Here is a 15,353-nt window from a genome sequence, read left to right on the forward strand (position 1 = left end):
TCTGGAAGCCCATCAACACTTTGATAAACAGTAGATCTCTTAACTAATGAGTCATGAAAAAGTTTGTAGAAACTCGTGGTCACTCCTCTTGATGTTTCAAGACATTGGATTGGGTTTGGCATAAAGACCTGCATAGTACACTTAGCAAATTTTCATTTACTCCTCATACTATTTCATACGATAACTGTCTATTTTGATTTATTTAAAATAATTTCGAATTTTGTATGAAGTTATTTTAAGTTGAGCATTTATTAATGGTTACTGCGATCTATTTGGGAGCCAAACATAATGAATTTGGGATTATAAATATTGTTTAGTGCAAATATAGTTAGATATGCAGTTTACAGAGCCTCCATAGCTCAGTCGGTACAGGCGAAGCCCTTTGGTCAGAAAGACCCAGTCATATGCCGGTCCCAAGCCCAGATAATAGGGGGTTGGGGAAAGCAATGGTGAACTACTCTGTAAAAATCTCACCACGAATACTTTGTGGCAATGCCTACAAAGTCACCTATGGTCGAAAAACGACTGAAAGGGAAAATCAGATCAGATGCAGTTTACTTATAAATTGAATACTCTTTTAGGTTTTTGTCGTATCCCTACCTTATATCTTAAAATTTGGAAACTATCAAATGTACGTTTGTTCAACATGAAAGTGAAGGAAAAGAAATATGACCAAGTTTTCTTTGTGCTATCTTCTAATATCAAAGATCAAATCATAGTTCCAACTTCTGTTTCCTATTTATTGATGCAAAAACAAGTTAATGACACCAGAAGGAATTAACCTGTATTGGAGTCAACATATACAAGAGATGGTGTAACTTTTGTTATTTGTGTGTATTTATGTGCAAGTAACTCCACAGCATTGTAAAGAAATTAATGGAATGTTTAATGTGATTGCTAAATTAGGTGCAATTTTAAAATTAATAAAAGTAATAATGCTCTGGTTCTTGTTTATTTCTCATGAAATTTGACATGGCTTTATTGACATTTTTAGTCAATAAAACCATGGCAGTGCCTAGCATCATTTCTTATTCATTTAATTTAATAACTGCAGTATGAGACTGTAGCTCGGTGGAAGTGCTTGCATCCACTGCATTAGACCGCCTGAAGAAAGACTTAAGATTTAGTCTGGTCCGTGACTAGAGGAACTTCCTCTAAGTCTTTCTTCAACCACTTCCCAATTTAGTTGATTTGTGGCACGGGAAAGTGGGTTTATCCTCCTGGAAACGAGTTTTGTTTATCCTGTAAATAAAAGCAAGAAAATCGACCGTAGAACTCTCACTATTTCAGAAAATAACAATGGTTTAGGGTTAGTGACCACGGGATGGCACCACATGTTAGTTGTCTATTCATCGACTGCCACTTATAACTAGTGATGGTCTTGGCTGGCCATTTCTGATCGGCTACAGGTGGAGACTGAACTGCCTGCCAAATTTCCAAAAGTTACATAGGACTGAAAGGGCCTCACCACCTACTCTCTACAATGTGTTAGCTGATTTTTGTTTTTGATAGCAGTGTGGCTGGTCATCTATGAAGGTGATTGTTTTCTGAAATTGTTTTAGGATGGTATGAATAATTAGATAACTTCAACATTTTGGATATAATGTATCTAAGATTTCGTATTTTGTTTACTTTTCATCCTGAAGCTAAAAAATTTGGGCATGCCTGCAAATTAAGAAAATCGACTGTAGAACTTATTGCAGACAATAATGTATAGTGTTAGGGATAACGAAATGGAGATAGTTGTCTGCAGTACACTTCACCCCAAATTTAGCTCTGACTAATTTGGAAATTAGTCAGAGCTAAATGGCATCGCGTGCTTCCTTTCAGTGATGAAGAAATGCTATTTTATAGATGGAGGTTTAAGCAGTATAAACATTGGATTGTGTGGAGTGATGACTATACTCAATTTTTTTCTCTCCTAATTTTTTGTGCTTGGGAGAGAAAAAAGAAGAGATCAGATTTCTGACATCAGTTACACTCTTCTTTGTGCATCCTTCTGCAGAATGGGAGGAGTGGTTCAAATGAAACATTATGTAAATTTACATATTAGGAAGACTACACATTCTATCCTATTAGTCCAGAATAGATTCAGATTTTTGATTGATTTTCTTGCTTCCTATTTAATATTTTTAACAGCATATCGTAGTGCTTCATCGTTATCCCAAAGGTGATCCTTTAAACCACTGACTGTTAAAGAGAGGTTCAAATAAAGGCAACATTAAGTGAGGAACGTAACGTGCGAAATAATAAACTCTTCCAAGAAATTGGAAATTATGGTGCATGGATGCCACCGCATATCGCAAATAAATAAGCTACACCGCATTTCGAAAACTACGGCAAAATTGAATTAGTACGTGACGTTGCCTCTTAAAAATAATGACTAGGCACATGTACTTAGCAATAAAGAAAAAAATTAGAATTAAATGAAGAAGTTAAAATTGAAGAAATTCCGTATATCATTCACGTAAATATGATGATAAAAATAGTTATGATCAAGGATAAAAACAAGAAGAAAATAACTGAAGTACTATATAAGGAATATACTAACCAATTTAAAGACTGCACTTACTGATGAATTCAGCAATTTGTATAAGAGAAACTTTCCATTATAAAAATTCAAAAACTCGTTGAAGAAGCTGAATTTAATACAGCAGCGGAACAAATAATATCAGAAACAGAAAAACAATCCAATTAGAGAATAAAACATTAAAAAGGCAGCTATCAGAATAGGAAGCAGATCTGAAAAGAAAAAGAAAAAAAACTAGCTTATACGATTCAGCCAGGACTAAGAAACCAGTAAAAATAGAAGTAGACCTGCAATAAAAAATAACGAAAGAAAAACACTCACAACCTGGTTCTTTGAAAGACAACAGCGAAAGAAGAAGACTACATGCACTGCATTATGAAAGGAAACACTAAAAAAAAAACGGAGATTTAGTGTGGGTGTCTTACGAATATTTTGCAGCTCTATTCAAAGAAGGGAGCGATGCTATCGAACGCAACAAATTCCTGTAATTTATACTGAAGCTAAACCAGGAGACACGAGAAACTGACGCTCCTATAAGAATCTCAGAATGCAGGCATACAATAAAGCACTTACCAGCAAGAAAATCCCTCAGGGAAGACGATCTATCCAATGAATTGTTCAAAAAGTATTTTCATCTGTTTGAACACGTGTTTATCGGAATGATCAAAGAAGTGCGCGAAACATAAGCAAGAAATGAGGAACATTGAGAAAATATATAATGGACATATCACCTTAAAACCAAAAATATTCCGATCAGAAAAAAAAAAAAAAAAAAACTAATGGATATAAAAATTGAGAGGTCACACTGTTGAATGCAAGACATAAAATTATACAGTATTTCAAATTCTCACCAACGGAGTGAAGAAGCAATCTACAGAAACTTCTGGCCTACTTAGATATGTATAGTACAAGGAAAAATACAGCAAATTCGACACCACACCTAAGCTGATATATGAATATTATCAGTTGATCAACAAGCTATGCTTATTACTGTGTTAAATACTGAAAAAGAGAATCTAGGGTTGCCACCTGAATTTTAAGAAAATTTTCAGCGTCCCAAATTACACCTAAGTGGGACAACTTTATATTTAAAATACAAATATTATTAAGTCACTAATACCGGTACCAATGTATTCAATTTTTTAATTTTTTATAAGGTTAGAATTACATATTCAACTTTGGCTTTTTCATTTTATATATTTAGAGGAGAGGAAGACTTTCATATAGGAATATATGAATCGCTCAGAGGATAATTGCTATGTTGAAGCGAACCTTGACATGTAAGGATAAGGAAGTAATTTTGCCTCTTTGTAAGGCTTTGATAAGACCACATTTGGATTACTGTTCGCAGATTTGGTCTCCCGGGTTCCAAGGGGATAAAGAAGCTGTGGAAAGGGTGCAAAGAAGAGTTACGAAGATTATATCCGGATTATGGGATTTAGATTATGAAGACAGATTGTATGTGGATTACAGACTCTGGTTAACAGAGAAAGATGGGTGATATGATAGAGGGCTATAAACTTTTGAATGGGTGTTAAAGCATTTCAAATGATGAAATTTTTCGTTATATAGAAGGCTGGGAAAGACCACGGCGCATCCATGGAAGTTAAGGTTTTTCTCAGTCAAGAAAGGGGTAAGAGCTAGGTTTTTCTCCCAGAGAGCAATGAGTGAGTGGAATAATTTGCCCTTAGGGGTAGTGAGTGCATCTAGTGTAAATGAATTTAAGGGAAGGTATGATAGTTGAGTTGGCTAATTTACAACCTCCTTCGATGAGTCCTTGACTACCTGGAGGTCTCAGATAATAATAATAATAATAATAATAATAATAATAATAATATTTGGTAAGTGTGTCCCTCTTTGGACTTACCAAAAGATGGCAACCCTAGATATGACACATCTTTGATGATAAAAGGAATAAGTTTTTTGGTCAAAACTTCAAAAGTTGGTTGAAGACTTTTTATGAAAATGCTGAAAACCAAGTAATTAAAAAAAAAAAAAAAAACCTTTCCTCACGAAGCAAGCCTGCTATCCTATGCCAATGATGTAGCCTTAAAGAGAGAGAGAGAGAGAAAAAAAAAAAAAGTCAATGGAGGAAAATATACATATTGGACTCTTATAGGAAGAACTCAGTTCTTCAGTTAAACATGGTAAAATCTCATTATATATTGCGATTGATATCTGGTAAAAGAAAAAGAACCTAAAATACTTATAGGGATATCTAAGGAAAACTTACCAGTTTTAAGAATTAAAATTGTACACATACAAATACCAGTATAAAAGATAAAAGAATGGTATGTTATTTATTTTTCCAGAAACACACACACACACACACACACACACACACACACACACACACACACACACACACACACACACACACACACACACACACACACACACACACACACACACACACACACACACACACACACACACACACAGAAAGAGAGAGAGAGATAGGGAGGGAGAGGGGGAGAGAAAGGCTCTCGATAGAATCATCAAAAAGTAATCACTATCATCACAATAATTATTAGAATATTATGTGAACATTTAAAACACTGAAAAATATAATGAAACAATTGTAAATAATTGCTAATAGGCAATAAAATAGAAATGGCGTTTGCTTCCATAGCGCTATCCCTTTCGAAGAAAGAACTTTATAGGTTCGGTTTTAGTTCTCTTCTTCTTTCAGTTAATTTCCGAGTTAGTAAGTTTGTTTTGTCTTTTTCTCCTGGGTTTTTAATTGTTCAGTAAATTACAAAAAAAAAAAAATGATATTAGAACTCGCAGCATTTCAAACAGTAATATATACCTGTTAGGATTTAAATAGCGAGCTGGTGGCATCTGTCTATAGTACTTCGATTCATTGAATCGAAGACTGGCAGCCCATCTCTCTCTCTTCGGAAGTGCTTCGCCTAACCCTTTGGAAATAAAAGGCATTTAAAGATTTCTTTTTATTGAATGGTCAACAGTTAGGTGCTGCGAAAAGTTTCACTGAAGCAATGCATTACTCTTGTACTTAAAAATAAACTCTATCACTTTAATAAGTTGGCTTATTGTTCTTTTTTTAATTAAAATGCTTGAAAAGTAAGTCTGCAAAAAAGGATCTGAATCGATGTGATTGCACGAAGGATGCAGACTTACAGGATTTCCATTTGTTCCTATTTGTTCCTAGATGATTCATAGTCTTTTAATACAATGTTTATCTAAAATTCGTATGACGAATGGAAACGTGATATTAATTCGGTTAAGTCGCACATGTAAACATGCAAAGTAGGAACTTTTCTGCCACTTCAGGTAGATTTCGAACCACGCTGATATATAATTAAATTTCGGTCATTTGTCCAATATCGTGTGAATCGCCCGTCATAAGAATAACTGTACTTGCCATGATATTAATTTTATGACGTTGCTATTAATCTGTAAGTAGGATGACTGCAAGCCATTTCACAGTTCCTGAATGGAAAGAGGTGTCTCTACATCTCGCAGTACAGTATATTCAGAACATCCTACATGCGACCGCCACTGAATTCGTCAGCCGTTCCAGATGTGTGGTTTCTCTGATTTGTGATCTTTTCTGTGATCCTCAAATAATTTTCTTACATCTGTGATATGGCTCATTATCTTCCAAAAAAATTCTTACTGCCATATGTCTCATGCTGATAAGCCACACTAGTGATATATTAGTGAATAGGCAAAATAGAATATTAATACTAAGAGGCAAAACATCCTCTCCACTGTGATATCATTTTGCTGGGTAATGAAACCAGATGGTGGATCCATCGATTTTTTTTTTTTATTGCTCCGTACGCATAGCTATCCATTTTTTTATACCCACACACTGTACCCATTGTATACCCATAATAACCGTTTCGACCTGATATTTGATAAAGAGAGGGTCTTGTGAGTTTTTGTCTTTGGAATGCCATATGTGATACTGTGGCACATCATTATACGAGATATTGTTCCAGACTTCACATACTCTTTTGCGATGTTAATTGTTTCAGTCACCTGTCCATTAGCCGCTACGAGAAGTTGCACTCACCACGAGCACTCATCTGCGTGATCCTTTACGAAAATGAATGCTTCCTTAGAGGGAGATAGTTTGATGTCATTCTGGGTACATACACTGTAAACCACTATGTACGTTTAGCAACTAACCAACAATGTCCTATGAAAACCTATCTTTTGAAAACCAGATGGAGGAATCCGGCACTCGTTTTCCTTACGAGCTCCTTGATATCGTTATATATTCCCAAGATTTAACACGCTCATTCGCTCATTCGCATAATTTATACCCACATATCATGTAATGCAGCAGACTACTGTTTTCCACTCGAGATGAGGAAGATCATAATTTAATAAAGGGTCAGTGTAGATTGTATACTTCACTGACAATTATTATTATTTTTTCCATTTATTTATTTTTTTTAAAAAATTTCTCTATGAAATAGAGAAATTACTGAAATTACTGATGTCTTCCAGAAATGATTGCTTTCTGTTGAGGTTCTTTCTTTAAATGGACAAAAATAATTGAAAAACTTGTGTATGTCCATGTAAATTGCAACATCTTCATAAGCTATTTAAATCCCATGTTTTATTAGCCGTTTTGCTAATTTTAAAACATTTAATTTTAGTTACAGTGGCATGATAGCCTTTGTTTTGACCGTCATTTTAAATCTCCTTATATTGCATGGATAACCATCAAACATGCAGTTCTCATAAAAATAAAATGAACAAATCAGCTAACTTCCTATATTTCCTCAAAGGGAATAGGCGAGGGCATTTAGCTGTAAATTTTGAAAACCAGTAGGCAGCTGGTCTCCACCCTTGGGCAATCACAAGATAGCCGGCCCAAGACTATCTGTGAATTTAATTGGCATCCGGAGAGGAGAGGAGAGGAGAGTACGGCAGACACTTCCGCCATTTCGCGGTCCTAATCCTAACACTATATATTTTGAACTGTAAAGTGTGAGTTGTATGGTCGATATTCTTGAGTTTGCCTAATGAAAAACCCCTATTTGGCTGTGACACAGATCGACAAACCTCGGGAACGCTCGAAGAAAGGAATAAAAGAGTTCCTCTAGTCGGCAACTAGAATCGAACTTACAGCGGTCTTTCTTCGGGTGGCCTATGACTACAGATGCAAACGCTCCTTCCAAAGGGCTTCACAGGCGTTTGCAGTTCCCATTGGAATGTAAATACACACCGGATACCTTCTGAACACTCTTCGTGTACATCTACGTCTAGAGTTATAGTTGCCAAAAGCACAGAAATTGCTTTTGATACTATTTAATCAGATATATTAGACAAAAGGTAAATACTCTGCTAGATAATGCTACGTTCTTGGGACATTTCATCCAATGACTATCCTTATCGAGGTCACTTTTAAAATATTAAGATACAATACACATATCAGTTTTCGTCATGGAAGCTTTAGTTTCATCGCTTGGTTGCCCTTTTTTTTTTTTTTTTTTTTGGAAAAAGTAAACACACACGCACGTACGCTCTTTTCGGGTAAATAGTTCGTTGAAATCGACGAAGCTATTCTAGGAACTTTTTTTAAAGTTATTACACAGATTTATCAGAGAGAGAGAGAGAGAGAGAGAGAGATTGCCTCTTCAATTCCTACAAAAAGCATCTTTCAATCGTGTGTTGTGTTCGCAATGCCTACCTATATACTTATGCGAACGCAACCGAGTGTTTACGTTTGTTGCTAACTCTACAGGGAATATAGGAATCGATAGCCTCAACAGAAGTAGGTTCTTTGTACGTCTGCAGATTCCCTTGAGGCTTGTACACAATGTGAGGCTGTGCTACGACACGTAATTAGTTCTGTGGAAATAGAAGAGGGAGGGGGAAAAAAAACTTTCGTGTCGGATCGGGCTACAGGCTTCCAATTCTAAGCACTAGCGTGCCTTCTTGAATAAAGCCTCGACTTGTGGAGAATACTTCAGAGTTGATTAGGGAAGGAAAAAAAAAGTCATTATTTCACTAATATGTGCTGACAAAAGACTAGACAAAAACTGCGTCGATTTAATTTTGCTTTATTCAGCTCAGCAAATGCTTGGTTTTTCTTGTAGAGCTAAAAATACGCATTGTTGTCACAGAATACTGGTTGGAGGAGAAAAAAATGACTCATAAATAAAATTATACTGTAGCCACTTGAAGTTCCATGTTCCATCATCACTGATTTTTTCTTATAGCTTGTATATCCATTACACTATAATAAAATAAATATTGGGAGAGCACAATATTTCATAATGATGTGTGTGTGTGTGTGTGTGTGTGTGTGTGTGTGTGTGTGTGTGTGTGTGTGTGTGTGTGTGTGTGTGTGTGTGTGTGTGTGTGTTGTCCTCCTTTCTGTCCCTGATCAACTTTTCACCGTTTTAGACATATTTCTCACAGCTGGCAAAAAAAAAGATTCAGGTATTTGGGTCATTCGTTCTTCAACATGGCTTCCAGACTAAGTACAGTTGCATTGTACGTATTGATCTAGTCCATATCTGAAGTTCATTTCATCCCAAAGATGTTCCGTTCTGTTCAGCTGAGATCAGGACTCTATGCAAGACGATCACATTTTCTTCAAACCATATTTCAATACCACCTTCAGTATGAAATGTGCATTGTCGTCTTTGCAAAGCAGCATTATATAAGTGTTGCATACCGTTTGCCTTTCCTCCTTCCAAGCACTACAACCAAAGGCCTGCGTCTACATCACATAAAACACTTTCAAACTATGACATCTTCTCTACCGCATTCATAGATGGGGATACCCTTGACATAAGGTGCTCTTCGAACATGTACCACAGTCGTCCATCTAACTGGTAAAGTATATTATGTGACTTTTCTGCTTTTCGCGAACTTCCAGCTGGTCACGATATTCATTACACCGTCGTAGTATTTTGTTGCTGATTGCTATGTTCGATCTTTGGTTATATTCTACTGCCCATCCATAGAAGCAGAGACCGTGTGGCCATTTAGGCATACTGTACTACCATTTACAGAGGCTTCTTTGAGTTATTTTGACTACTGGTAGATCGCCTCTGAGTAATTTTTGAATGAAGTTGCACTTGGCATTTCCGCTAGCTGACAATGTTGTGGTTAATTTTGTGATGCATTTTTTTTTTTAACAACGTCGTGAACAGATAAGTCTCTTATCCGTTCAAACTTCAAAGAGAAAGGTGAAAGCACACGTTTCTCTTTTAAGTTTCGATTGATTCGAATCCAAGATTGTTCATTGTACCAGTAACTGGGAGAGACGCCTTTAATGGAACAAGTTATCACGTTCTTCAAACGCCCCTCGGCACTCTAAAATTAGACATTATTGACGCCGAGTTTACGTAATACTAGTGTAGCCGGGGAGTATGGTAACAAGTCTTGAGCTGACTAGCAACTTGATGGAAGCATGTTTTTATTAATATTATGAAGTAAATTCATTATAATAAAGAAATGACACTTTCGAAGTAAATGTTGTTTACATTGCGTCTTTCTGATCAGTTATTATTATTATTATTATTATTATTATTATTATTATTATTATTATTGCCAATACATATTACTATGTTTCAACGTTTTCTATAATGAACAAAGAATACATTTCAAAATTTATATAGTATTTTGAACTTCAGTTCGATCAGTTTTTACATTTAAACAAAAAATACTCACCCCTGTTTTTCTAAAGAAATATCTGGATCGATCTTCTCACCAATTACACTTAAAGCAGCACAGCCAAAATTCAGAGTCAGATGTTGTCTTGCTCTTTTGGGAGAACTATTAAAATTCAGACTTAAATTTGGCCTTGCAGGTACTCCTATGAAATAACATAATTGTTTTAGGATCTATGAAATCATCCAAATAAATTAAATAGATTATATATTCTAAAGCTGTGTGTGTGTGTGTGCGTGTGTGTGCAGGTGAAACGAGTGAAATTTGATACTGTGTGTTTTGTGACAGGTGTTTGTGCACTTGAGAAAGAAACCCTGAACCCACAAGGTGTCATGCCATGAAATAAACAAGATAAAGAAAGAAAAAAAAAAAGAACAAACCATCAATTTTTCGTCCGGTAGTACAGAAGTGAAAAAGAAATTGAAGAAAATACTTCATGGTCCTCGCGTGTCACTCGTGACTCTCGCTTAAAAGCTTGCTTTCATAGAATAATACCTACAGACTTGCAAGTTTGGGGATTTCGGAACATATAAACAATTTTTATTATTAAAAGTGAATTTTAAGGATTCAATATAATTATTGATGAATTGTTTACGTAATTGTCGAACACACACACACACACACACACACACACACACACACACACACACACACACACACACACACACACACACACACACACACACACACAAAAGAAAAAAGAAAAAAAAAAAAGAAAAAAAAAGGAAAAGTTCGTGAACCCGTTTCTTCAACTGGAACATAATTAGCGAATCAGAAAGGGTTAACAGATTTACTTTTATTATAATCTGAAGCTTTTTAAGATTTAAATGCAATGGATGAATGTTTATTGTTTTTGAGCATTTCTCTAAAATTATTTTTCATTTAAATTTTCGTTAATTTTATTTATTTATTCATTCATTCATTTTTGTTCATTAAATGTAATTTATAATTTACTGTTATTCGTGGTTATTTACTTTTGTGTACATATGTTCTTGAAAAAGGGAAAACTAATGAACCCAATTTTTAACTTATAATTTATATTATTCATTATTTTATTTATTACAACACCGTGAAATTCTTTTCACAGAAGCGAAACTAATCACATTTATATCAATATGTTTGCATATTTTGTTATTGTTTCCCTCTGGCTTTAATTACATAAGCTGTTTCTCATTTCTGTACGCCCTGAAAAGTCTAGAATGATTCAATTGTGTGGGGAGGGGAGGGGAGGGGGTGGGATGTTCACCATCTTGTTTATTTCTGGTTATTCTCAGTCAGGACCAGCTTTAAAGCCGACTGGATAGATCTGACCCTTAAGCTACGAGCTGTGTGATGAAGCAAGAAATTAAAAATTTAATAAAATTTTAGACCAATCTTTAATAGCATATATATTTAATATGTTTAAAAGCTAACCAGTTGGCCGAATAGTTAGCGTATCCACTCTCCAGCCAAAAGACTGCGGGCTCGAATCCCGCCGTGGGCATGGATGCTTGTGATTGTCTGGGTAAATAATAGTGTAGATGGTCGGCGCTAGATGGCGTTGGTGTAGATGATGATAGTTGCAGTTGGTGCATTGGCAGAGACGGAGAGTTGTAGAGTAGGTGCCCTCCCCCCGATGAGTCTTTGGACTCCCTGGAGGTGTTACATAATAATAATATATTCCCGAATTATCTTAAAATTAGGGCCTTACCAAAATGATCCCAGGTGGGTTACATTTCTCAGAAAACGCAAGTTTCCTTCTCAAAAAGCGCAACACCTACTGAAGTATGAGAACCGTCCTTCTCAGAGAACGAATTTCCGCAACTAGATTTGAATTATTGAACGAGTTCAACACGTTTGCGTTACATTTTGCACTTCCTGCAGAGCTGTGGGACACCGGAAGTTTGTCTGCTAACAAAGCATTATCAACTGCGCTAAAAAACAAAAACAACCTAAAGAAGAAATTCAATAAGCTTATTATGTGAAAAAAAAAGAAGCATGAAAAGGACTTGCCCAAGAACAAATTCATAGTTAATCTTTCTTCACATACTTTAACACAAGCAAACTTAAATATATTATCAAAAGATTTTTAATTTTTTGCCATAACTCCTACAATATTCCCAAAGTAGACATCAGAGGAAATGTAAAAAAAAGTAAGATTATCAAAAGACTCAGCAGACCTAATCTTTATTAATACGACTGCAATATTACTAGGAACAAAAGAGCACGTAGAAATATTTCACAAATGGAATTTACAACTCTCCAGAAATGACGTTATAACAGTGCATTATAGTTATAAGAGCAGACAAGAGCAACGAAACAGTAATCATGGATGTTGAGGAATACACATCTAAAATGAATTACTTACTAGACGACAATAACACCCATGGCTTAGTAGATTCAGATCCGTCATGGTCAATACGCAACAAGGACAACTAATTCCATCCAAAGTCTTATCAACTGTCCAAAATAAAAACGACTCCCTTTCAAATCTCTGTTAGTTCTGAGAATATATGGAAACCCGAATCATCATAAAGCAGAAGAACTTTTAAAACCTATTAAATATATAGGCCAGAGATTCACCAACTTTCAGATCTCTCCAAATATCTGTCACAACTAACACCATACATAGGAAAAAATTTCATATATTATTTTAAAAATATCTCATCAGACCTTCTAGCAAGACTAGATGTCAAATAGTTTAATCGCATAAAGGTGGTTCCAAGACCTAGGTGGCTAATTATAGACCAATTGGCATTTCGAGAGTGGTGGTCAAAGGATTGGAGAAGTTGGTCAAAGACAAAATTCAGGACTGGGTGGATAGGAATAGGATATTGTATCAGCGGCATCATGGCGTTCAGTAACTTACTTTCTATAATAAGGTGACAGTAGTAGGGCGGTCACTCTGAACAAGATCAAGATCAAGATAAGATAAGGAATCGTGATATCATTGGTTGATAAGAAGATGACGTCATTGTAGGTGTGACGTCATGAGAATGGAATGTTTGGAATTTCCCTGGGGGAATATAGGTCAGTCACATGAGATCTTGTGTTTTGGTTTGCGTATGGAATTATGGGTGATGGTAGAGATAAGGATTCGTGTTGTGATTGGTGGGACACTCTGAGCAAGATCAAGATAAGATAAGGAATCTTGATGTGGGTGTGTGTTGTTATGAGATGTAGATAAGTGACATCATTTGTTAATTGTAAATAATGATGTTATTGTTTTCAATGGAAAGGATGATATTAGTGGATAAGGAGTCGTGTCGTGATTGGTGGGACACTTCTGACAAGATCAAGATCAAGATAAGATAAGGAATCGTCACATGAATGTTTGTTGTTATCAGATGAAGATAAGTGACGTCATTTGTTTGTTGTAAATAAGTGACGTTGTTGTTTTTGAATGGAAAAGGGAGATATATTAGTGTATAAGGAATCGTGTCGTGATTGGTGGGACACTTCTGACCAGATCAAGATCAAGATAAGATAGGGAATCGTGACGTGAATGTTTGAATTTAATTATATGCTGATGTTACTCAAACATACAGTTTTTTCTTCGATAGATGGCTGTACTAATTTTCCAATACATTTTGGAGTATTTCTTTCCTGTTAAAGGGTGAGATTTCTTAGAGAAAGTCGTGATGGCAGCAGTGTTTCGAGATTTTTTGTATAATTAATTATATGCTGTTGTCACTTAAACACACACTTTTTTTTTTGGCTCATCCGTATTTTCTTCTATATTCATATTCTAATTCAAGTTCATATTTTATTCATAATTCATCCGAATATTTTGATATGTCTAAATTAAGATCTAAAAGTTCAATAAATAAATAAATAAACAAATCTTGTGTGAATTCACGGTGATTATAAACGTGCTCTTACTTAAACATACAAAACACATAAATGACACTGAATAACTAAATTATATGCTGGTGTTTCTATTGCATTTTAAAATAAATAAATTAAAATAAACGGAGAGTTAAATGGATTACAAAACCTTTTGTATGTATTCTAGAAATTCTAGTGATAATTTAAAATTACAGCTTTCCAGAATGGCTCTTCTAAATACGAATATTCCAAAAAAATATTCCAAAATAGTTGAATTTTATATCCACACCACAACACAAACACAAAAACCACAAAGAACGAAATTTCTGTAAATACTGTAAACTGAAATAGTTGAGTACTTCTTCCTTTAGATTTCAGCCCGTAGATGCTATGTTATCATCATGAGCAATATCCACCCAGCCAATAGTCACTACAAAAATCGCGGTTTTCTTCAAAGGAATCTTTCATGAAGATGACATGAGTCACATCCGTAAATTGTGGTATTGTTCAAAAGGTATCATTTTCTCAAGTTTGGATGTTTCTCAAATACTTACATATGACTAAGTGATTAGCATTCACATCATTCTGATGACACATATCCTAAAATTATTCATTCTTCGTTCCTGTGGGAAATTATTGCTGTAGTAAATTAATGCTTACATTTAATTTTTTAAAACCAATATTGACTATTAATTTTACCAGCGATTCCTTGTGCTCTTAACCTATTTCTGTAACTGGAATTTATTTATTTTATTTATTTTTCTTTAGCATTAGTAATTTTAAGTAACGGATATGCAACAAACAAGGTTTTGAACTCTCCATTGCGATTTCTTTTAGATATTTCTTTTGCCAGCACAACAAATAAATAGGTATTTCTTATTATTTCAAATGAATATTAGCTCTGTAATATATACTTTGTTAATTTCTATGTTACCTTTAATTTGACTTTAATATTATTAACAAATGGCTCTGTAAAATAGCCAAATTCTTACAGTATTGTAACTTTTCAGGTGAAATCATCTCCACTAAAATTCTGGCTATTAATTTAATACCAGATTATTCCTTTTGGTTCCAAAAGTTGACACTTTCATGAAATATTTGAGGGCTTGCATGAACAAATAAGACTTTTAATTCATTGAGTCAAAAAAAAGTCTCTTGTTACTTTGTGGCATGAAATTTCACAAGGAAAAAAGAAATGTTATGGTCTTACTTAAATTTGTATAACACATGAACGACACCCAATTTTTTCATTTAAATTGACACATTTTATTTGAAGGAAATAATATTTACAAATTGTATTTACTGAATCTAACATACAGAAAATAAATAAATTGAAAAATACATCAAA

The 15,353-nt window shown here is 34.7% G+C and overlaps 1 protein-coding gene across 1 annotated transcript in view; it reads right to left on the reverse strand.

Moving 5' to 3' along the window:
• Positions 1-15,353, reverse strand: part of LOC150099688 (uncharacterized) — a 117,222-nt gene that overhangs the window by 15,876 nt on the left and 85,993 nt on the right. Inside the window, exon 3 of the mRNA XM_090404042.1 lies at positions 10,199-10,343. Within this exon, the coding sequence (XP_090260168.1) occupies positions 10,199-10,343 (145 nt within the window). The remainder of the gene's footprint in view (positions 1-10,198; positions 10,344-15,353) is intronic.

Source organism: Typopeltis vanoorti, chromosome 14 (genome assembly GCF_054136105.1).
Source record: "Typopeltis vanoorti isolate ZY-2024b chromosome 14, IOZ_Tvanoo_1.0, whole genome shotgun sequence".
In the NCBI taxonomy this organism is placed as follows: domain Eukaryota; kingdom Metazoa; phylum Arthropoda; class Arachnida; order Uropygi; family Thelyphonidae; genus Typopeltis; species Typopeltis vanoorti.